Source organism: Cucumis sativus, unplaced genomic scaffold (assembly GCF_000004075.3).
Source record: "Cucumis sativus cultivar 9930 unplaced genomic scaffold, Cucumber_9930_V3 scaffold127, whole genome shotgun sequence".
NCBI classification, from domain to species: domain Eukaryota; kingdom Viridiplantae; phylum Streptophyta; class Magnoliopsida; order Cucurbitales; family Cucurbitaceae; genus Cucumis; species Cucumis sativus.
This window is the reverse complement of record NW_022279531.1, coordinates 18,771-42,165: the sequence shown is the minus strand read 5'-3', so window position 1 is coordinate 42,165 and position 23,395 is coordinate 18,771. Positions and strand designations below refer to the sequence as shown.

The following is a 23,395-nucleotide window of genomic DNA, read 5'->3' as shown; positions in this document are numbered from 1 at the left end:
TTTATAAATGATTAAATTAGTGGATGTTACTCCCTAAATATTAATGGACAACAAATTTATTTATAAACATGTTTTAGGTTAAATATTTGTTATAATTATAATACTAGAATATTTTATGATTTATAATAAACTAGGGAAGGTTAAACACAAATATTGGAGAAATATAATATTAAAATAAATAAATTATTAAAACTAAAAAATTATAAGTATATAATTTTTTTTCAATTTATTGTTATCTTACAAATACTAGTAGACTATAAAATTTTTTTTAGAGCAATGGTCAAAAATAGAAAATTTCACAAAAATATTATATATAGCTCAATTTGATTTTCATTTTTCTAAAATTTAAAAAATTCACGTTAATACATTAAAAAAAGCATAAATTATTCTGTGTAAATAAGAGTTGGTAAATTGCTACATTATTATTTAATTTATAATGTCATTTACATTGCATTGTAATTTACAACATCCTTTTTTATTTATTTTTATAAATGGTATGGGTGAGTACTCAGTGCGGTTTAATGGAAAGATTAATTATAATAAAGCTTTAGCCAGCTGTCTTAGTTTGAAACTTAATGGCGTCAACGGCATCCAACGGCTACATTTTTAGGTTTACTTACTTCATTATTTAACTTTACAGATAACCTCCATCGCAAACCAATTTTCTCCAGAATTTTCTTTTTCCGCCTCAGTGCACGCTGGTCTAACCTCTGAACCCTAATACTGATTTTCCTTTTCCTTTTCCTTTTCTTCTTCTCATTATCAGACGTTTGTGAATTCTACGGCCTTTGTGATTCAGGTGATGCGGCTTTCTAAATTCTGGGCACTATCTTTCTACATCGTTTTTGCTTCGTGTCTTTTTTTTTTTTTTACTGTTTTTCGCTAAATGTCAAATTTAGGGCTCGTTTGACAAGCTTTTGATGCGTATTGTTTCCTAATCACTTTTGATTACATAGTATTGGCAATTGATTCAGATTAAATGTTTGTTTCTTGAATTCGAAGTGTTCAATTTTTATAATTTCTGCAGCGTTTTTATCTAGATGATTTTTTTTTAATAAATGATATTTACTGTTAATTTCTGGCGAATTTAAACGAGATAATGAGTAGAGGTATTATATTCTAGTCTCTTTTAGTGACAAAGGATTGGGAGTTGCTTCAGATTTAATGTTTTTTCCTTGAATTCGAGATCCTGGAATTGTTTTCAAATACACTTACCGACTTACGTTTATTTTAATTAGACAGTAACTGGTGTGTACCAGGATCGGTTTTCTATTTCAATTCTTCTCTGAGAGTTGGGATTTACTATCGTTTTATGACGAAGCTTCTCATATATTTTAAACTTTGATTACTACTTTTTCAGGTGAGGAAATTTTTTGTCTGTATGGACATCCTAATGAAACATGGGAAATGGTTCTTCCAGTAGGCAGAGGTTCCACCGGAGCTTCTAGAGCCTGCACTTGGAATTAATTTTGCAACAGATGGCATGGACAGAAAATATTGGCGACCTCTTGTTGCTGTACATGGTGATTCCTGTTTGCTCTCTGTGGCTTTCTATTTTGGAGCAAGACTTGACCGAAGCAAAAGGTACAACTGTTCCACTTTTGAATTTTTGCTTGTGAGCTTTAAGTTAGGTTCTGTTAAATGCAATTCTTTTTAATCGTGCATTTATGTGAACTTTTATAGGTAATGTCATTTTACTTTTCTAATGTTTCTTTTGGCATCATTACCAAATACTCTTTCTGACATGTAGGTGATAAGTTCATAACCAACTTACACAATCACACAACTTCCTTGTGTTTCCCAGTTTATTAAGGTTGATTTACCTTCAATAACATTGTTACTGTCTGAGTAATTGTGGTTTTAGGAGGATGAAGAACTACATAACTGTTTATTCGATATGATTACATAATCTTCTTTTATGTGAAGGTGTGCACTAACTTTATCCATCTTACTAATCATATAATGACAGAACACTTTTCTAAAAGGTCTTTCCAGCAGATTTTTTCTTCTCTTTTCTTCTAGAAACTCTTTCCAGAACATATGTATATACACATATGTATATATATATATATATTTGCAAAATCTCTTGTTTGAAAGGTCTATTCAAAAGAATTTTCTAAAAGTTTTCTCGATTCATATTCTGTTTTCGAACACTTCCCAAAATATTTCTTGAACTTTTGTCTTTCTTTTTGTTTTTGTTTTTTTGTTCTAAAAAAGAAAACATTTCACAAAACTTTCAGAAAACCGCATGAGCAAGGGTGTTGGCCAGAACACACAGGGCAATGAGCAACAAGGCAACATGCACACGGTGCGTGGAAGATGTTGTCTTGGTGCCATCTTTGCACATGTGGAAGCAAACTTTCAAATGTCATTTACAAAACATTTAGCAAACTTTTTTTTTCTTCCTCTTTTCTTCTAGAAACTCTTTTCAGAACATATGTATATATGTGTGTTTATATACATAGATATTTGCAAAATCTCTTGTTTGAAAGGTCTATTCAAAAGAATTTTCTAAAAGTTTTCTCGATTCATATTCTGTTTTCAAACTCTTTCCAAAATATTTCGTGAACTTTTGTCTTCCTTTTTGTTTTTTTTTTTGTTCTAAAAAAGAAAACATTTCACAAAACTTTCAAAAAACCGCATGAGCAAGGGTGTTGGCCACAACACACATGGCAATGAGCAACAAGGCAACATGCACACGGTGCGCGGAAGATGTTGTCTTGGTGCCATCTTTGCACATGTGGAAGCAAACTTTCAAATGTCATTTACAAAACATCATTGCAAACTTTTTTTTTCTTCCTCTTTTTTCTAGAAACTCTTTTCAGAACATATGTATATATGTGTGTTTATATACATAGATATTTGCAAAATTTCTTGTTTGAAAGGTCTATTCAAAAGAATTTTCTAAAAGTTTTCTCGATTCAAATTCTGTTTTCGAACTCTTTCCAAAATATTTCTTGAACTTTTGTCTTCCTTTTTGTTTTTGTTTTTTTTGTTCTAAAAAAGAAAACATTTCACAAAACTTTCAGAAAACCGCATGAGCAAGGGTGTTGGCCACAACACACAGGGCAATGAGCAACAAGGCAACATGCACACGGTGCGCGGAAGATGTTGTCTTGGTGCCATCTTTGCACATGTGGAAGCAAACTTTCAAATGTCATTTACAAAACATTTAGCAAACTTTTTTTCTTCCTCTTTTCTTCTAGAAACTCTTTTCAGAACATATGTATATATGTGTGTTTATATACATAGATATTTGCAAAATCTCTTGTTTGAAAGGTCTATTCAAAAGAATTTTCTAAAAGTTTTCTCGATTCATATTCTGTTTTCGAACTCTTTCCAAAATATTTCGTGAACTTTTGTCTTCCTTTTTGTTTTTGTTTTTTGTTCTAAAAAAGAAAACATTTCACAAAACTTTCAAAAAACCGCATGAGCAAGGGAGTTGGCCACAACACACAGGGCAATGAGCAACAAGGCAACATGCACACGGTGCGCGGAAGATGTTGTCTTGGTGCCATCTTTGCACATGTGGAAGCAAACTTTCAAATGTCATTTACAAAACATCATTGCAAACTTTTTTTTTCTTCCTCTTTTCTTCTAGAAACTCTTTTCAGAACATATGTATATATGTGTGTTTATATACATAGATATTTGCAAAATTTCTTTTTTGAAAGGTCTAATCAAAAAATTTTCTAAAAAGTTTTCTCGATTCAAATTCTGTTTTCGAACTCTTTCCAAAATATTTCTTGAACTTTTGTCTTCCTTTTTGTTTTTGTTTTTTTGTTCTAAAAAAGAAAACATTTCACAAAACTTTCAGAAAACCGCATGAGCAAGGGTGTTGGCCACAACACACAGGGCAATGAGCAACAAGGCAACATGCACACGGTGCGCGGAAGATGTTGTCTTGGTGCCATCTTTGCACATGTGGAAGCAAACTTTCAAATGTCATTTACAAAACATTTAGCAAACTTTTTTTCTTCCTCTTTTCTTCTAGAAACTCTTTTCAGAACATATGTATATATGTGTGTTTATATACATAGATATTTGCAAAATCTCTTGTTTGAAAGGTCTATTCAAAAGAATTTTCTAAAAGTTTCTCGATTCATATTCTGTTTTCGAACTCTTTCCAAAATATTTCGTGAACTTTTGTCTTCCTTTTTGTTTTTGTTTTTTGTTCCAAAAAAAGAAAACATTTCACAAAACTTTCAAAAAACCGCATGAGCAAGGGTGTTGGCCACAACACACAGGGCAATGAGCAACAAGGCAACATGCACACGGTGCGCGGAAGATGTTGTCTTGGTGCCATCTTTGCACATGTGGAAGCAAACTTTCAAATGTCATTTACAAAACATCATTGCAAATTTTTTTTTTCTTCCTCTTTTCTTCTAGAAACTCTTTTCAGAACATATGTATATATGTGTGTTTATATACATAGGTATTTGCAAAATTTCTTGTTTGAATGGTCTATTCAAAAGAATTTTCTAAAAGTTTTCTCGATTCAAATTATGTTTTCGAACTCTTTCCAAAATATTTCTTGAACTTTTGTCTTCCTTTTTGTTTTTGTTTTTTTGTTCTAAAAAAGAAAACATTTCACAAAACTTTCAAAAAACCGCATGAGCAAGGGTGTTGGCCACAACACACAGGGCAATGAGCAACAAGGCAACATGCACACGGTGCGCGGAAGATGTTGTCTTGGTGCCATCTTTGCACATGTGGAAGCAAACTTTCAAATGTCATTTACAAAACATTTAGCAAACTTTTTTTCTTCCTCTTTTCTTCTAGAAACTCTTTTCAGAACATATGTATATATGTGTGTTTATATACATAGATATTTGCAAAATCTCTTGTTTGAAAGGTCTATTCAAAAGAATTTTCTAAAAGTTTTCTCGATTCATATTCTGTTTTCGAACTCTTTCCAAAATATTTCGTGAACTTTTGTCTTCCTTTTTGTTTTTGTTTTTTGTTCTAAAAAAGAAAACATTTCACAAAACTTTCAAAAAACCGCATGAGCAAGGGTGTTGGCCACAACACACAGGGCAATGAGCAACAAGGCAACATGCACACGGTGCGCGGAAGATGTTGTCTTGGTGCCATCTTTGCACATGTGGAAGCAAACTTTCAAGTGTCATTTACAAAACATCATTGCAAACTTTTTTTTTCTTCCTCTTTTCTTCTAGAAACTCTTTTCAAAACATATGTATATATGTGTGTTTATATACATAGATATTTGCAAAATTTCTTTTTTGAAAGGTCTAATCAAAAGAATTTTCTAAAAAGTTTTCTCGATTCAAATTCTGTTTTCGAACTCTTTCCAAAATATTTCTTGAACTTTTGTCTTCCTTTTTGTTTTTTTGTTCTAAAAAAGAAAACATTTCACAAAACTTTCCGAAAACCGCATGAGCAAGGGTGTTGGCCACAACACACAGGGCAATGAGCAACAAGGCAACATGCACACGGTGCGCGGAAGATGTTGTCTTGGTGCCATCTTTGCACATGTGGAAGCAAACTTTCAAATGTCATTTACAAAACATTTAGCAAACTTTTTTTCTTCCTCTTTTCTTCTAGAAACTCTTTTCAGAACATATGTATATATGTGTGTTTATATACATAGATATTTGCAAAATCTCTTGTTTAAAGGTCTATCCAAAAGCATTTTCTAAAAGTTTTCTTACTTCGAATCCTGTTCACAATCTCTTTCCAAAATATTTCTTGAACTTTTGTTTTCCTTTTTTTCTTTCAAAAAGAATACATTTCATAAAACTTTCGAAAAATTGAAAGAGCAAGGGTGTTGGTCACTCACAGGTCAAAATTTTAGTTTAAAAGGCCTATTCAATAACATTTTCTAAAAGTTTTCTCACTTCAAATTTTGTTTGTAAACTCGTTTCAGAATATTTTCTTGAACTTTTGTCGTCAACTTTTCTTTTAGAATGAAAAAAGGCATTTCATTGAACTGTCAGTATATTCCACGAGCAAGACAGCATACAATCGATGCATGGAAGACACAGCCTTGGTGCCATTGTGGCACAGGCGGTCAAACAAACTTTAAAAGGCCCCTTACATAATATTGTCTTAATTTTCTTCTCTTTTTTCTCTTTAAAAAACTCTTCCTGAAACACATTTTCAATTTATAAAAAACACATTTTCTCTCCAATGTAGATTTTGCATAATAAATTCCCTGTTTAAATAATATTTAAGAGTGAATTTTCACTTTTGTGTATTATTCTCTATCTTACATGTATCTCTTCATAATTATTGGATCTGTTCTATAACTTTTCTTGTAAATTTCTATATAAATTGCAATCGTTGTATAACATTTATCAATTTAGAAAAATCTTAGGTGATTAAAGGAAATCTGATTGTCCGAAAATCACTTTTTTCTATTTCATCATCACCCGACCCAAATCCCCCTATGGTTGCCGTTTGGCTTTTCTATTTTTTTTTTCTTGAAATTAAGTCTATAAACACTCATTCTATCTTCAGTTATATGTTCCAGAATTATATTATATTTTAGTTTGACTTCTTTGTATATTATTATTGGTACATTTCTATGTTTTATTTGCACAAAATTATATGTTTTTTTTATAACGATGGATAACTTCTTTGTTACAATGTCCAGTAATTATTTGACTATCATTAATTTCTAATTCTGATTGATTTTTCTATGTTAGCACTGGACGCTTTACATGTATTTTTATTTTACTTCCTTTGATGGATTTATTTTTCTTTTAGTTTTTCTTTCAACATTTTCTTCTTTCTTGAATTTTTCTACTTTTGTAGAGTAGATTGTCAAATTTTATATCTTTGTTATCTTGGTAGAAGTTATTTATTTTTGCCGTATGGGTGATTTTTTGTTTTTTTGCCCATTCTATTCTCTTGGTTCTCTTTTCTTTTTCGGTTCATATATTTATTAGTTTAGGGTTTGAGTTGATACAACCCTCAAAATTGAAGAATATAAATTGATATTTAGCCAAAGAATTTCTTTAGATGTTTTGAGGCCATGCGTGACAGTACTTGACCCTGGATTTTAAACAGCATCCAAGGTTTGTTGACTTTTGCCCTACCTATATCTGAAAATTAAAAAACAATCAATTGTGTAATATTGGCTGAAAGATTCTTCATATGCAAATAATGGACAATTTTTCGGTTTCTACATTGCCTCAAGGATGCTAACATCTTACTACAGTGGGTCTTGGACCGGACCTTTTCTGCAGAGCTCCTTCCATTGCCTGCCATGAACTTTTGCATTTTTGACTTATAGGCACTCGTTATTTCTTTCTTGTGTTGTATTCAATAAAAATAAATACCATGTTCCTTGACTATAATTTTGTGTATACAAGGGTAACTGAAACATTCAAAGCCTTGCTTTCGGCTTCCCTAGCTAAGCCACAATGATGTTTTTCTATCCTTTGGGCACTGAGAAAAGGCAGATGCTGCAAATGAAGGGGGTACACCTTACAAGACAATGTTTGATGCTTTTGCAGGTAAAATTTGTATTAGTTGTTATGTCTGGAAGTGATTTTATATTATTATAGTTGGTTATTAGTTGTTATAAGTAATTCTGAAGTGTGGCAATGATTATTTAGAGTGAAATCTGGGCTCTGACATACATGATTTATGTTCTTTGTAATTCTGTGCTCATTATCTATGTGAGTATGCGTTCTTGTCCTCAATCTTTTTGCAACCTTTTCATGTCTTTCATATTTTGAACTATACGCATTTGTGGTTTTCGTAGAACTTTAACAGACACTCCTATACTTCTACTGCGAAACCACTTTTAATTATCTATTTGCAATATGCTGAATGTTCTATCATTAGAAAGCTACTTTCAGGAGTATTATAGATGATGAAATAAACATTAAAATCCTAACATTGAAAAATCAAGCAAAAGGAGGAGAAAAAGTTTGCCGAGGTGTAGTTTATAGGAATCATCATTTCCTCAATTTGACGCAGGTATATGAGTGATTTTTTACTTTTGTATTCATTTCTCTCTTTACCATTATGGGATCTGTTTTATGACCTTTTTCGTGAATTTCTATGTGAATTGCAATTGTTGTATAACATCCAATATGATCTTAGAAAGATATGAGGTGATTAAAGAAAACTTGATGGTTGAAAAATCAATTTTTCTTGTTACATCTCATGTCGATGCTCCAAATTCGAGAACCATTTAGTTTTTGTTCTCTTAGTTAAACCTTTAAATTACATTATATTCTTTAGTTTGACTTCTTGTATATTATTATTTTGGTACATTTCGTAGTTTTATTTGCACCAAATACTTTCTTTCTTTCCTTGTTTGTTGCATGGGGCGCTTTCAAGGTATTTTTCCTTTACATTATGGATTTATTTTTTAGTTTACTTTTTCTTCGTACATTTTATTTTTCTTCTCATCATTTGCTACTTTATTTTAAAGTAGATAATTAAATTTTATTTATTTACTTTTGGTGGATGATTTTTTTCTTTTTCCGTTTATGATCTCTTGGTGTGGTTCAAAATTTTTTTCTTTTTTTTTTTACTTGTGTAATTTATTTTTCTTGGATGGTTCAAAATATTTTCACCATTTTGCCGTCTGTTTAGTTTCTTTTTATTACATTCTTATTTATTATTTTTCTAGCTTTGTTGTTTGGTTTGTCTAGTTTTTGATGTAAGGTCACTTTTAAAAATAGCAAAACAAATTAAAATATTTATAATAATATGGCAAAATTTTAGATTTTCTCAAGATAAAATTTGATAGACTTATATCATAATGTCTATTAGAAGGGTAAGAATTGTTGGAATTTTTTGTCCTAAAACTCGTAGTTTGATTATATTCTGTTTCAATAAAGTTGTTATTGAGAAAAATATTATAATCCTAAATCCAATAAATCAAGTTCCAAGGCTATTTTTTGAATAAACTTGAACTTTATGTGTAAACATAAACGTAGATCAAGTTTTGACATATAGCCTAAATAGTCTATAGTATATGAATAAAGGTTGGACACCTTATTTAGAGAAACTATGGATGCGACCCACTTTGTAGTACAAACGATATTTTGAATTTAAGGAGCAAGATGTAATATTGGGGTACATATAGCCTAAATAAGGTTTTAGGATTTAAGGCTTTTAGCGCTTAGCGCTTTTAGGGCTTGGGCTTTGAACAGCTTGTTGACTACCCAGTTTCAGTTTTAACTGAGAAATATGGAACACATTGTGGATACTGGCTTCCGGCGGTAACATCAATCTGTACGCAACTGCTCCTATTTCTTCAGTAATTTTGTAGGGTCCGTAATATTTAGGTGCTAACTTTTCACACTTCTTCCGAGCCAAGGAGTGTTGCCGGTAAGGTCTCAATTTCAAGTAGACTTCATCTCCTACCTTAAATGTTAACTCTCATCTATTTCGATCAGCCATTTTCTTCATCCTGTTCTGGGCTACACACAGGTGTTCTTTTAAGGCATTGATGGCTAAGTCACGTTCCTTCAGCAGCGTGTCAACCTCATTATTAGGAGTTTTCTTGTAACCATAGGATAACAGGGGAGGAGGCGGTCTGCGGTATACCGTCTGGAAAGGGGTCATTTTGGTGGATGCATGGAAGGTGGTATTATACCACAATTCTGCCCATAGAATCAGTTTATCCCGTTTTTTTTGGTTGTTCATTACAGAAACATCGCAGATAAGTTTCGAGACATCTATTTACCCTTTTTGTCTGCCCATCAGTTTGTGACTGAAACGCGGTACTCCTCTTTAGAATAGTTCCCATAGTTGCAAACAGTTCCTTCCAAAAATTACTAAGAAAGATTTTATCCCGATCTGTGATAATCGACAAAATTACTTAGGATAATCGCCTAGTAGGTCTTTAGAATAGTTCCCATCAGCCGTGCTTGCTTACTATTTTGTCGATGAATATGGAAGCAACTTGCTTGGCTGAAAACGGATGTCTCAATGATATAAAGTAAGAATACTTACTCAGCCGATCAACTACCACCATGATCACATTAACCCCTCCAGCTAGTGGCAACCCCTCAATAAAGTCCATGGTCCAATCTTCTAAGATTCTGTCAGGAATTGGAATTGGTTGAAGTACCCCAGCTGGTTTGGTTGCTTCGTATTTGTTTCTCTGGCAGATCTCGCATTGTTCCACATATTTCTTTATTTCAGCCTTCATACCCCTCCAATATAGTTCTCCACTGACCCTCTTGTAAGTTCTTAAAAATCCAGAATGTCCCCGAGGATAGAATCGTGGAAAGTATGTAGGATCTTGGGTATAAGTGTAGAAGTTTGAGATACTACCATTCTCCCCTTATAGAGCAATCTTCCTTTTTCCACTTGAAACTTGCTTCCTTCTGCATTTTTCTTCAGATTTTCCATAATTTTCTTAAGTTCAGCATCATTCTCAACTTCCTGCTCGATTAGTTTCACATCAATGATTCCAGTAGTTGTCAAGCTGTGCAGCTCCACCGGTTGCTCCATTCTAGATAGGGCGTCCGCTGCCTTGTTCTGAAGTCTGGGTTGATATAAAATCTCGAAATCATATCCAAGGAGCTTTGTCAACCATTTCTGGAATTGGGGTTGTACCTCTCTCTGTTCAAGCAAGAATTTAAGAGCCTTTTGATCTGAAAGTATGGTGAACTTCCTGCCCAGCAAATAATGCCTCCATTTCTGAACTGATAGAACTACAGCCATCAACTCTCTTTCATAGATGGATTTGTTTTGAGCCCTTGTGGATAACTTCTGACTGAAAAAGGCAATCGGGTGGCCATTTTGAGAGATCACCGCTCCTAACCCTACGCCAGATGCATCAGTTTCGATAATAAAGGGAATTTTCCAATCTGGTAATGCCAACACTGGTAGAGTAGTCATTGCTAGCTTCAAATTTTCGAAGGCAGTATTTGCTTCTTCATTCCACTTAAAAGCATTCTTCTGTAATAACTTGGTTAGCGGTGCAGCGATCTCTCCATAACCCTTGACAAACCTCCTATAATATCCTGTTAGTCCTAAGAAGCCCCGCAGACCAGATATATTCGTTGGTGGTGGCCAATTAATCATCTTCTTGATCTTATCCTCATCTGCCTCAACTCCTCTTTTGGATATCATATGTCCCAAGTACTGTATTTGAGAATGGGCTATAACGCTTTTTTTTTTTTTGTTAGCAAACAGCTGCTTATCCTTAAAAACATTGAATACCATGCCCAAATCCTTTGCGTGTTCATCTATATCCGCTAAACCAGTATATCATCAAAGAAACCAAAAGCGCCGAAGGAAAGGTTTAAATACCGGTTCATCAAAGATTAGAAGGTTGCCGGAGCATTCGTGAGACCAAACGGCATTACTAGAAACTCATAGTGCCCTTCATGTGTGCAGAACGCAGTTTTCTCCACATCTTCCTCTTTCATTCTAATCTGGTGATAACCAGATTTCAGATCTAATTTCGAGAAAATCGTTGCCCCATTCAGCTCATCTAATAATTCCTCTATCACAGGAATTGGGAAGTTATCCGATACTGTCGCCTGATTTAACTTGCGGTAATCGACACAAAATCGCAATCCACCATCTTTTTTCTTCACTAACAACACCGGGCTGGAGTAAGGGCTATGACTAGGGCGAATAACCCCGGCTTGAAGCATCTCGACCACCAGTTTTTCTATTTCTTCTTTCTGCACATGACCGTATTTGTAAGGTCTTACGTTGATAGGTTTATGGTCAGGTAGGGTTAATATTCGATGATCAATAGCTCTTTTTGGAGGTAATTTCTTAGGTGTCTCAAATATCTCCGCATAATACTTGAGCAGGGATCGGATCATAGGTATTTCCTCCTCATCTCCTTTTAATCTTGTCCCCATTTCATATTCATTCTCTACTTCCATCTCATAATTCTGGAATTCTAAGAGGAAGCCTTGATCTTCTATATCCCACGTTTTTTCCAATGTCTTCAAAGAACATTCAGGTTTCACTAAGGATGGATCTCCTCTTAACACGATTTGCTTGTCTTTTGCCCAAAAGGTCATGGTTAATGATGGCCAATGTACCTTCATTGTGCCGGTGGTATCTAGCCATTGCATCCCTAAAATCACGTCAATATTTCCTAGTTCCACCACTAGAAAATCAGTTATAACTGTCGTTTCTTTCAATCTCAGTTCCACCTTTCTGCAAATACCTTTCCCTTTACAGCGGGTCCCGTCTCCAATAGTCACTCCAAATTGTGTACCGGGTTCAATGTTCAACCCTCCTACCATTGCCACTGCTTCATGGATGAAGTTGTTCGTAGCTCCACTGTCGATGAGAATCACCACCTCCCTTCCTTTTACATGCCCCTTCAGTTTCATTGTCCCTTTGGATGTTAACCCCGTGAGTGTCTTCAATTCAATTTCGGTGGTTTCAGCAACAACTAACTGGTTCAGCTCCATTACTTCTTCGGTCTCTTCCATTTTGACTTCCTCTCCGCCACTCTCTTCTTCGTTAAGTATAAATAACATTAATTCCCTTTTCTCTCTCATCTTGCATCGGTGTCCCGGTGAGTACTTCTCATTGCATCTAAAACACAAACCCTTGTCCAATCTTGCTCTGAATTCCGTGTCCGAGAGTCTTTTAACTGGAGGTTCATTTTTCTGGTAGTTTCCTTTAATGGGAAAAGTGACTTGCTTCATGGGGAACTCAGTCTTCTTTGGTGAACTTTTATCTTGACTGCTTTGTCCCTTGCTTGAGCCTCCTCCTTCCCTAGTCACACTGTTTACTCATTCTGCCTTGGCTAATTTCAAGGCTAGGTTTCTGTCACTTACCAGTTGTGCGTCCTTCATACATTCCTCTAAGGTTTGAGGATGTCTACTAATAACTTCTGCTTGAAGAGCCGATTCTAAACCTGTCACGAATGCATCTAAGAGCACGCTTTCAGCCATGTGCGGTAGTGGTGCAGAATATTGTACAAATTTCTTGACATAATCATTATAGGATCCATCTTGTTCTATTCGAATCAGCCTTGCACCTAAGCTCTTCTGCCCAGAATCTCGAAAAAATTCAAACATCCTTACCTTCAAATCTTCCCATCCTTCCACCTTCTTTCTATGGTTACTCCAACGGTACCAATCGATTTCATCTTGTCCAAAACTAACCACTGCTACTTTCACTTTTTCTGCTTCCGGTAGGCTATTAATTTCGAAAAAATGCTCAGCTCTAAACACCCATGACTCAGGATTTTCCCGGTGAAAATCGGCATTTCCAGTTTCTTATATTTGCTTCGGTCGACAGTTACTACATTGTTTTCCCCTGGATTGTCGGCTTCTTCCCATTTTCCTTTTAACTTCATGACTGATCCATCAGAAGTTCCGGATTCATCTCGCCTTTTGTAGCTGCTGTTTTCTTTCATTTCATCAGCCAGTCTATCCATGGATTTCTTCATTTCCAGAATCATTTCCTTCAATCCCAGTATTTCTTTCTCTGTTCCAGCTGTTCTTTCTTCTATTTGCCTTTGCGCCATCAGTCGCGTCACCACCCCCAACGTTTGGGCTCTGATACCAGTTGTAGAGACTCCACAAATAAAATACTAAATTACCCAAACAGTTGGCAAACAGAGACAGCACTCTGTAGATCTTTATTTATATATAAATGCCAAAAGATACAGTAGAAGGAAATATAAAAGAAAGCAATAAAGATGATAACATCATGTCAAACCTCCCCACGAAAAGATAGTAGTCCTTCCTAGACCTAGCAGCCTCTATAGACCAAATGAAGACAAGAAGTTAACCTAGCCCCCAATCCCGATAAGGCCTTATTTATAACTCTTTTCTCATTCTTCCCCGTGGGACCCACTCTCATGTTCTTTTCCTAATATTCTCCCTTTTCTGCTGCCTGAGCTTTTACGTTTTTACCCCTCCTTTTGTATGTATGGATAATAGGGGGCCTTACAAATTTCTTCCAACACTATGAAACATTTATGTTATAGTTTTATTATTGTTAAACATCATTGTAATTTCCAAACACAACTCTGCCAAAGTTCCCAAGATAGTTCTATAGCAATGTTCCACTGCTATCTTGCAAGTGATGTGGAACTCCTTTGCTTTTTTGAATAGTAAGCTGGCCTTCCTCTTTTGTTATGCTTTGTTTTATTCTTAATACTTGCTTTTATCTTCGCCTATTTCATTCCTAGTTGATATATTACATAGTCCTCTTAAATCTACATTCTTTTTCTGTTTTATGATTCACTTGAGTTTAATGACTAACTTTGGCGAAATAATGTTTAACTATATTAGATGTTTTGCATCTAAACCTCAATTGAAAAGGTTTGTTACCTGTATCATTATAAGGTTTCCATGATTTGTTACCTGTATCATTAAAAATATTGGGTCGGGTGCATTTGCTTACACACCATTCCATGGCCAGCAGCAGAGGTTGTACTCTACGATTCAATTCCTTTCCTAATCACAATTTTGATAGATTTGTTTCTGAAAAACAATATTTAACTTCCTATTTTTTTGTTTTTTGATAAATCTATTAGTATATTTGATGTAAACTATAGCTAGTTAGTTAGTAAAAATCCCTAACTAATTAGAAATACAGCTGTAACTAACTTCCTAAAACAGTCTTGTAACTAACTAAATAAAACAACCTTGTAACTAACTTGTAACTAACCTTGAGATATCAATATATAACAGTCTCCTAGCCTGAAATATGGCAGAGAATTCTTTTGAAAAATCAATCCAACTTGAATTACATCAAATTGGTATCAGAGCAGCCCCGATTCTTGGACGGAATGGCTGGCCGAAGAGTTAACAACCCTGCCACGGGGGAAAACCGTGTGCAAGAAGCGGCGGAGGAAATCACCGTCCTCTCTCCAAAGACATCAACAGTTCGCTTGCTGGCTGTTGAAGAATCTTTGGGAGATCTCCACAACAAATTTGATAGGTTGATGGAAAGTGTCGAACTGTTAAACCGAAGAGGAGAATTCCCACAGCCACCACCACGGAATGAAATTAACTTCCAAAACGACCAACGTTTTGGTGAAGCAAGAGGCCGGCGAGCAAGGGGATACATTAGAAACATGAACAACCCACGAGGACTTCAAAGAAGGAGACCCGGTTACGCTATACAGCAACAACTTGACGAAGACTTTCAAGAAGATCAAGAAGCTTGGCAAGAAACCCAAGAAGATGATTCTTCAAGCGGGGATGAACAAGGAAACATGTGGAACTTCAATGATGAAGCACGAGCAGGAAGAAATAACCGAAGAATTGAGGCCAGAAGAGGAGAATACCACGATTATAAGATGAAGATTGACCTTCCCATGTATGATGGCAAACGAAACATAGAAGCATTCTCGGACTGGATAAAGAGTACTGAAAACTTCTTCAACTACATGGATACGCCTGAACGCAAGAAAGTCCACCTGGTAGCCTTAAAATTAAGGGCTGGTGCATCAGCTTGGTAGGATCAGTTAGAAATCAATAGACAAAGATGCGGGAAACAACCGGTTCGCTCATGGGAAAAGATGAAAAAATTGCTGAAGGCAAGATTCTTACCACCAAACTACGAACAAACTTTATACAATCAGTACCAAAACTGCCGCCAAGGTGTCCGGACAGTAGCTGAGTACATTGAAGAATTCCACCGCCTGAGTGCAAGAACAAACCTAAGCGAAAATGAACAGCACCAGGTTGCAAGATTTGTGGGAGGCCTTCGATTCGACATCAAGGAAAAGGTCAGACTACAACCATTCCGTTTCCTATCTGAAGCAATATCATTTGCAGAAACGGTAGAGGAGATGATTGCAATCCGATCCAAGAATCTAAATAGAAGATCAGCATGGGAAACAAATTCGACAAAAAGCAAAACAAACGACCAACCTTCAACCTCAACAAAAGCAAAAGGGAAAGAGATTGATAATCAAGAAGTAGCCGTTGAAAGAAAGAAAGAACAGACGTTCAAGCCTAGTGGTCAGAACAGCTACTCCGCCCGTCATTAGGAAAATGCTTCCGATGTGGCCAAACTGGCCACCTGTCCAACAACTGTCCGCAAAGAAAAACCATTGCAATAGCCGAAGAAGGAGGACAGACAAGTGAAGACAGTATAGAAGCAGAGGAAGAAACTGAACTGATTGAAGCAGATGATGGGGAAAGGGTCTCTTGTGTTATCCAACGGTTACTAATTACGCCCAAGGAAGAAAAGAACCTGCAACGCCACTGTCTTTTCAAGACAAGATGCACCATAAACGGAAGAGTATGTGAGGTAATCATAGACAGCGGCAGCAGCGAAAACTTCGTAGCAAAGAAATTAGTAACAGTCTTGAATCTAAAGGCTGAAGCACATATGAGTTTCAATGGATGGGAAGAAAGGTAGTCTTACTCCCTATAACGAAAAAGATTAACGAAGGGTTAAGAGGTGAGAAACAGTTATTCATCACTGTTAGTGGGAAAAACATGCTTAAAGAAAGGGAAGAAGACATCCTAGGACTGGTTGTTATTGAAAAAACCAAAGAAAAACAGGTTGAAGACATAGAACCCAAATTACAGCAGCTCCTTCATGAGTTCCCTCATATAAAGGAAGAACCGAAGGGACTCCCACCCCTTCGAGATATACAGTACCACGTAGACTTGATTCCGGGAGCATCACTACCAAATTTGGCTCACTATAGGATGAGCCCCCAGGAGTACAAAATACTTCATGATCATATTGAGGAATTACTAAAGAAAGGGCACATCAAACCTAGCCTCAGCCCGTGTGCAGTACCAGCACTTCTCACGCCAAAGAAAGATGGAAGCTGGAGAATGTGCGTTGACAGCAGAGCCATCAACCGCATCACGGTAAAGTATAGATTTCCCATTCCAAGGATTAGTGACCTGCTAGATCAACTCGGTAAAGCCAGTATCTTTTCGAAAATTGACTTGAAAAGTGGCTATCATCAAATACGGGTAAGACCTGGCGACGAATGGAAGACAGCCCTCAAGACAAACGAAGGATTATTTGAATGGATGGTCATGCCATTCGGCCTTTCTAATGCACCCAGCACCTTCATGAGATTGATGAACCAGGTACTTCACCCATTTCTCAACAAATTCATAGTAGTTTACTTCGATGACATACTTGTTTACAGCACAAACAATGATGAGCATTTACTACACCTAAGGAAGCTGTTTCAAGTCTTAACAGAGGCGGAACTCTACATAAATACTAAGAAAAGCATGTTTATGAAAAAAGAAATTGCATTCCTCGGCTTTATAATCAAACAAGGAAGCATAAGCATGGAACCAAAGAAAATCGAAGCCATCCATACATGGCCGACTCCTGCCTCCATTAAAGAAATACAAGCCTTCCTCGGCCTGGCTTCGTTTTACAGGAAATTCATCAGAAATTTCAGCTCTTTAGCCGCACCACTAACTGACTGTCTAAAGAAAGGAAACTTCAAATGGACCCCATTACAACAAGAAAGCTTTGAAGATATCAAAAAGAAGCTCACATCCAGCCCTATCCTTAAATTACCAGATTTCTCTTCACCTTTTGAAGTAGCAGTTGATGCATGCTGTACAGGGATTGGAGCTGTCCTAGTACAACAAGGACATCCTATCGAATACTTCAGTGAAAAACTCAGCACCGCAAGACAGACCTGGAGCACATACGAACAAGAGCTGTATGCCCTCGTCCGAGCACTAGAACAATGGGAACACTACCTGATCTCTAAAGAATTTGTACTCCTAACTGACCATTTCTCACTAAAATACTTTCAAGCTCAAAAGAATATCAGTAGGATGCAGCACGCTGGATATCCTTCCTCCAAAGGTTTGACTTCGTGATCAAACACCAATCAGGCAAAGAGAACAAGGTGGCCGATGCTCTAAGCAGAAAAGGCTCCCTACTCACAATACTGTCCTCGGAAATCATAGCATTCAAACATTTACCCGACTTATACGAAGGTGATACTGACTTCAAGGATATCTGGTACAAATGCTCCAACTTCTTAGACGCTGATGACTACCACATTGTTGAAGGATATCTATTTAAAGGAGAACAATTATGCATCCCGCACACCTCACTACGTGAAGCCTTAATAAAGGAAGCACATTCTGGAGGGCTAGCTGGACATTTCGGACAGAACAAGACATTGGAGATCACTTCCAAACGATACTACTGGCCGCAAATAAGAAAAGACTCCAATAATTTCGTAAAAAGATGCCCCATCTGCCAAAGAACCAAAGGCTCCAGCACGAATCCAGGATTATACTCGCCACTACCCATCCCGACCTCAATTTGGGAAGATTTATCAATTGACTTCGTGATTGGATTACCAAAAACACAAAGACAATTTGACTCAATAATGGTCATAGTGGACAGATTCAGCAAAATGACACATTTCGTAGCATGCAAAAAGACAAATGATGCAATCTACATAGCCAACCTCTTCTTTAAAGAAGTAGTACGACTACATGGAGTACCTAAAAGCATAGTATCAGACAGAGATGTCAAGTTCCTGAGTCACTTTTGGCGAACACTGTGGAAGAAGTTTGACACAACACTGAAATTCAGCACCACAGCCCACCCACAGACAGATGGACAAACTGAAGTAACAAACAGGACCCTCGGTAATCTGCTACGCTGCCTTAGCGGGTCAAAACCAAAACAATGGGATCTAGCATTGGCTCAAGCTGAATTCGCCTTCAATAATATGAAGAACAGATCAACAGGAAAGTCCCCCTTCGAAGTAGTTTATACCAAACTACCACGATTAACCTTTGATCTCACTACACTCCCCACAACCGTGGATCTCAACAACGAAGCAGAATGCATGGCAGAAAATATCAAAAAACTACCCAAGGAAGTCCATGATCATCTTATACAGACAACAGACTCCTACAAAAAGGCAGCAGATAAAAAAGAAGACAAGCCCACTTCAATAAAGGAGACCTAGTAATGGTACACCTGAAAAAGAGCAGATTTCCTACTGGCACCTACAACAAGCTGAAAGACAGACAAATTGGGTCATTCCCTATATTAGAGAAATACGGAGATAATGCCTTCAAGATCGATCTACCACAAGACATACACATACACCCAGTCTTCAATGTTGCTGATCTAAAGCCATACCATGCACCAGATCGTTTCAGGCTTGCTGACTGATGGACCCTGGGACAAGTCCATCCTTAGGGGGTGGAATGATGTAAACTATAGCTAGTTAGTTAGTAAAAATCCCTAACTAATTAGAAATACAGCTGTAACTAACTTTCTAAAACAGTCTTGTAACTAACTAAATAAAACAACCTTTTAACTAACTAAATAAAACAACCTTGTAACTAACCTTGAGATATCAATATATAACAGTCTCCTAGCCTGAAATATGGCAGAGAATTCTTTTGAAAAATCAATCCAACTTGAATTACATCAATATTGGTAAAATGGTCTATCGATAATGAAAATCTATAACTAATACACAAGTGATGGACTAACAATTTAAAATATCATCGTATTTATAAATCACGTGGTTTTGTGACATATTTGCTAATGCCATAGAAACCTAAATTATATATACATTTTAGGTTAGTCACGATTTTGAGTCTAGAGTTTAGACTTTAGAGAAGCGTCGTAAATGAACTCTTTAATCTTTCAGGCCTTTGCGTCTGGATCTATAATACAATTGTTAATTTCCTCTATTCGTGAACAAATTTAACTATATGTTAGTGAATAATCGCATAAATCTCATTGTCGTTTCTTACCGTTCACATTTTTACTTTTGAAAATACTTTTGTTATCAACTTATCTATGACAATTATCTTTAAACGAAAGATTCTTTTTAAGTCGTCATGTATGAAACGAAGTGATCTTTTCGTTCATATTCTTAACAGGTCGGTCTCTCTCCTGCTATTCAAAATCTTAGTACTGCCACATCGATGAAGATGACCAAGGTTTTCCAAGCGTTTCTCATGCTCCAACCCCAACTCGTAGACCTTATCCACGAGATGCAGCCAGATTGTATCGTTTCTGACGTCTTTTACCCATGGACGAGTGATGTGGCAGCCGAGCTCAGAATCCCACGGCTTGCCTTCAACGGTTCAAGCTTCTTCAGTTATTGTGCGGAACAATGTATAAAGGAGCATAAGCCACATCTTGAAGTTGAATCCAACAATGAAAAGTTCAAACTTCCGGGGTTGCCTGATGTTATTGAAATGGTGAGATCTGAGTTGCCAAGTTGGATCACTAGACATAAACCAGATGGTTTCTCACAATTGCTTGATGTCATTAGAGAATCAGAGAAACGATGCTATGGAATGTTGATGAATCGCTTTCATGAATTGGAAGCCTCATATGAAGAACACTTGAATAAGGTGAGGTTTACCTCAAACCATTGTATATAACTACACATTACTCGTTTCTTAACGTAATCTTTTGGTTTTGAAATTTTGTACTTGATTTATGATCACGATTTCGTTAGAATTATATTATTCATATTTTTTTAAAAAAAGAGAATATTTGAGAACAAAAATTACATCTTGAAGTATATATTTGTTTAGAAGCTTGATTTTTAGAAGTTGTTAATTAAGCTTATTCACATATTTTTAAAACACACTTGAATTCTAAGTTAAAGTTTTTCAAGAAAACTACAAATTTTACTTTAAGAACGTGTTTTTAAAAGGTTGTTGTCAAATAATACAACATGAGACAAATTATTTACTTATGTAGCATGAAATTTTATTGTCTAATAAACACTAATAATATATAGAAATAGACATGTGATAAATAAAAAATTATCATTACGTTGGCCTGTTGCACCCAGCCTTGTATATCTCCTTCGGTCGCAAAGAAGAAAAAAATATTCAAATTATCGTTTTTAAAAAAGAGAAGTTTGTCACGTGGTAACGTGTAATCTGGACATTGAATAAGCTATACAAAATAGATGGAGCTCAAGATGCACCCAAATATTTTTGAATTGATTCGAGACTTCGAGGATTTGTTTTTATTATTATTATTATTGTTTGATAGATTATAGGGATCAAAACATGGATCATAGGGCCAGTATCATTGTTGGCAAACAATGAAATTGAAGATAAAGAATCAAGAGGTGGAAACCCCAACATTCAAACCACCAACTTACTCCAATGGCTCAATGAGAAAGAACCAAATTCAGTTCTCTACATCAACTTCGGAAGCTTGATTCAGATGAGTCGTAACCAAATAACCGAAATAGCACATGCGATTCAAGAATCCAGTCAAAGTTTCATTTGGGTCATAAAAAAGAACGACGAAGACAACGATGACGACATAGTAAACAAAGGGTTACAAAAAGGGTTTGAGGAGAGAATGAGTAGAACCAAAAAGGGTTTGATAATAAAGGGATGGGCTCCACAATTGATGATATTAGAGCACAAAGTGTTGGAGGGTTTTTGACTCATTGTGGTTGGAACTCAATTCTTGAAGGAATAAGTTCAGGCTTACCAATGATCACATGGCCATTGTTTGCTGAACAGTTTTACAATGAGAAGTTGTTGATTGAAGTGGTGAAGATTGGAGTGGGAGTTGGGTCAAAGAAATGGTGCATTTGGGAGAGAACCAGAAATTATTAAGAGGGAAGAGATTGGTAAGGCCATAGCTTTTTTTGATGGGTGAAAGTGTTGAAGCTTTGGAATGAGAGAGCTAAAGAAATGGAGAGGCTGCAAAAACAAGTGTGAATTGTGTGGTTTCTCTCATACCAACTTGGTTTTCATTGTTTGAGGAACTTCAAGAAATGAAGCTTAAGAGAGTGAGGAATGGTCAGAAGAATACTTAGATGTTTGTCAAAGGATAAAGTATTGTTTTTCTTTAGTAGTCTATTCATCGAACGGCTATAGTTTGTTGTAAGGTAAAGTATTTTTGTTTCTAAATATATTTTGAGTTACTTTTACTATGCGACTAAGTGAGTTTACTATTGTAAATCTTCTACATTTAGTTTATGAGATGCATGTTCATGTTTAAAAATATTTTGTGATTCACCCGAGTTCAAATTATTAATTATCCTCTAGTAAACTTTTTTTAAAGATAAGAATTATTTTGTGATCAAGGAGATGTACAAAGTTTGTTGGACTAAAGTTGGATAATATAAGAATTTGTTTTCTTCTATTGGTTAAGCCTTGGTTCCAATTTAATTAAGAATCACTTCTAGAATCTTATTGAGATTTTCTTAAAATTTGACGAGTCTACAAAATGTGTTAGAATAGAATTTGTAATCGTAACAAATACTAAATTGATTCTCATGTTTTGCATGATATTTTCAAACCAAGTCAAGGACGTAAATTTATAAGCTTATGGAGTTTATTGATTAGATTACTAAATCCATATTGATTTAAATTATACAACCTTCCAAGCGTAGGGGCATAAATTATTTAAAAGATAGTGAATTTGTTTCAAGCTGTCAATTTGATGTAGAAAAAGCTTTTTGGAGAATCTTTATTTCAAGAAGGAAGCTGCCTTCCTAGAATCAATTTGAGCATTAACATGGCTTTTAGAACAATTTGAGCATTAACATGGTTTTTAGTCGTTGGAAGCTGCAAAGAAGCGTTCCTAGAAGATGAATGTTGATGTTGCATGGTTGGAGAACACTCATAGAGGGTGGGACTGGTTGAATTATTCGTGATTGGGAACCCAGTTAGGGTTGGGTGCTTTCCAATGTCTTTCAATTGGTCAATCCATGCATGAGACGAGTATCATATGCTAATGTCATAGTCAATTACTTAAGTCACACCTTGGTTTTCCAACTTATGTTGGGGTTTAGTAGAACAAAGTTGTCCTATAATCAAGTAGTTTGTCTTCTTCATTTGGGAATTCCTTTCTAGGGAGTTTTTCTCCTTTTATATTTCTTCATTTCGGGAGGGATTTATGATATATGTATGAAGAAAAACAAGTGAATACTACTAACAGAGAGTGAACCACGAGTTTTTAAGTACAACAATCGAGGTATGAAGGATCGAACCTCCCATCTCTAAGATTTTCGTGGGGATCCTCTCCGCTTTTCTTGCCTAAGCAAAACCCGACCTAGTAGGTCCTTAGAGTTTTTCACCCAGCATGGCAGCCGGTAGAGAGGGAGAGAGAAAAAAAAGAGGGAGCCAAGCCAGCCGCTTAGGTCAAGTAAAATGCGCGCCGAGATCCCCCGGTTTCAGAATTTTCGTGGGGATCCTCTCCGCTTTTCTTGCCTAAGCAAAACCCGACCCGCCTAGTAGGTCCTTAGAGTTTTTCACCCAGCATGGCAGCCGGTAGAGAGGGGAGAGAAAAAAAAGAGGGAGCCAAGCCAGCCGCTTAGGTCAAGTAAAATGCGCGCCGAGATCCCCCGGTTTCAGAATTTTCGTGGGGATCCTCTCCGCTTTTCTTGCCTAAGCAAAACCCGACCCGCCTAGTAGGTCTTAGAGTTTTTCACCCAGCATGGCAGCCGGTAGAGAGGGAGAGAGAAAAAAAAGAGGGAGCCAAGCCAGCCGCT

The 23,395-nt window shown here is 36.1% G+C and overlaps 1 protein-coding gene and 1 long non-coding RNA gene across 2 annotated transcripts; one reads left to right on the top strand and one right to left on the bottom strand.

Moving 5' to 3' along the window:
* The first annotated feature begins 634 nt into the window (after positions 1–634).
* LOC116405623 (soyasapogenol B glucuronide galactosyltransferase-like) lies at positions 635–21,336 on the top strand. The gene is made up of 6 exons (XM_031889554.1): positions 635–799; positions 1,361–1,584; positions 7,338–7,481; positions 7,816–7,950; positions 19,797–20,276; positions 20,932–21,336. The coding sequence occupies exons 3-6, from the start codon at positions 7,389–7,391 to the stop codon at positions 21,334–21,336; spliced, it is 1,113 nt and encodes a 370-aa protein (XP_031745414.1). The 5' UTR covers positions 635–799; positions 1,361–1,584; positions 7,338–7,388.
* On the bottom strand, positions 14,423–19,339 carry LOC116405622. The gene is made up of 2 exons (XR_004218721.1): positions 19,253–19,339; positions 14,423–14,598 (listed from the first exon to the last, which is right to left on the bottom strand). It is a non-coding gene; the product is annotated as an uncharacterized LOC116405622 (long non-coding RNA).
* Positions 21,337–23,395: the final 2,059 nt, after the last annotated feature.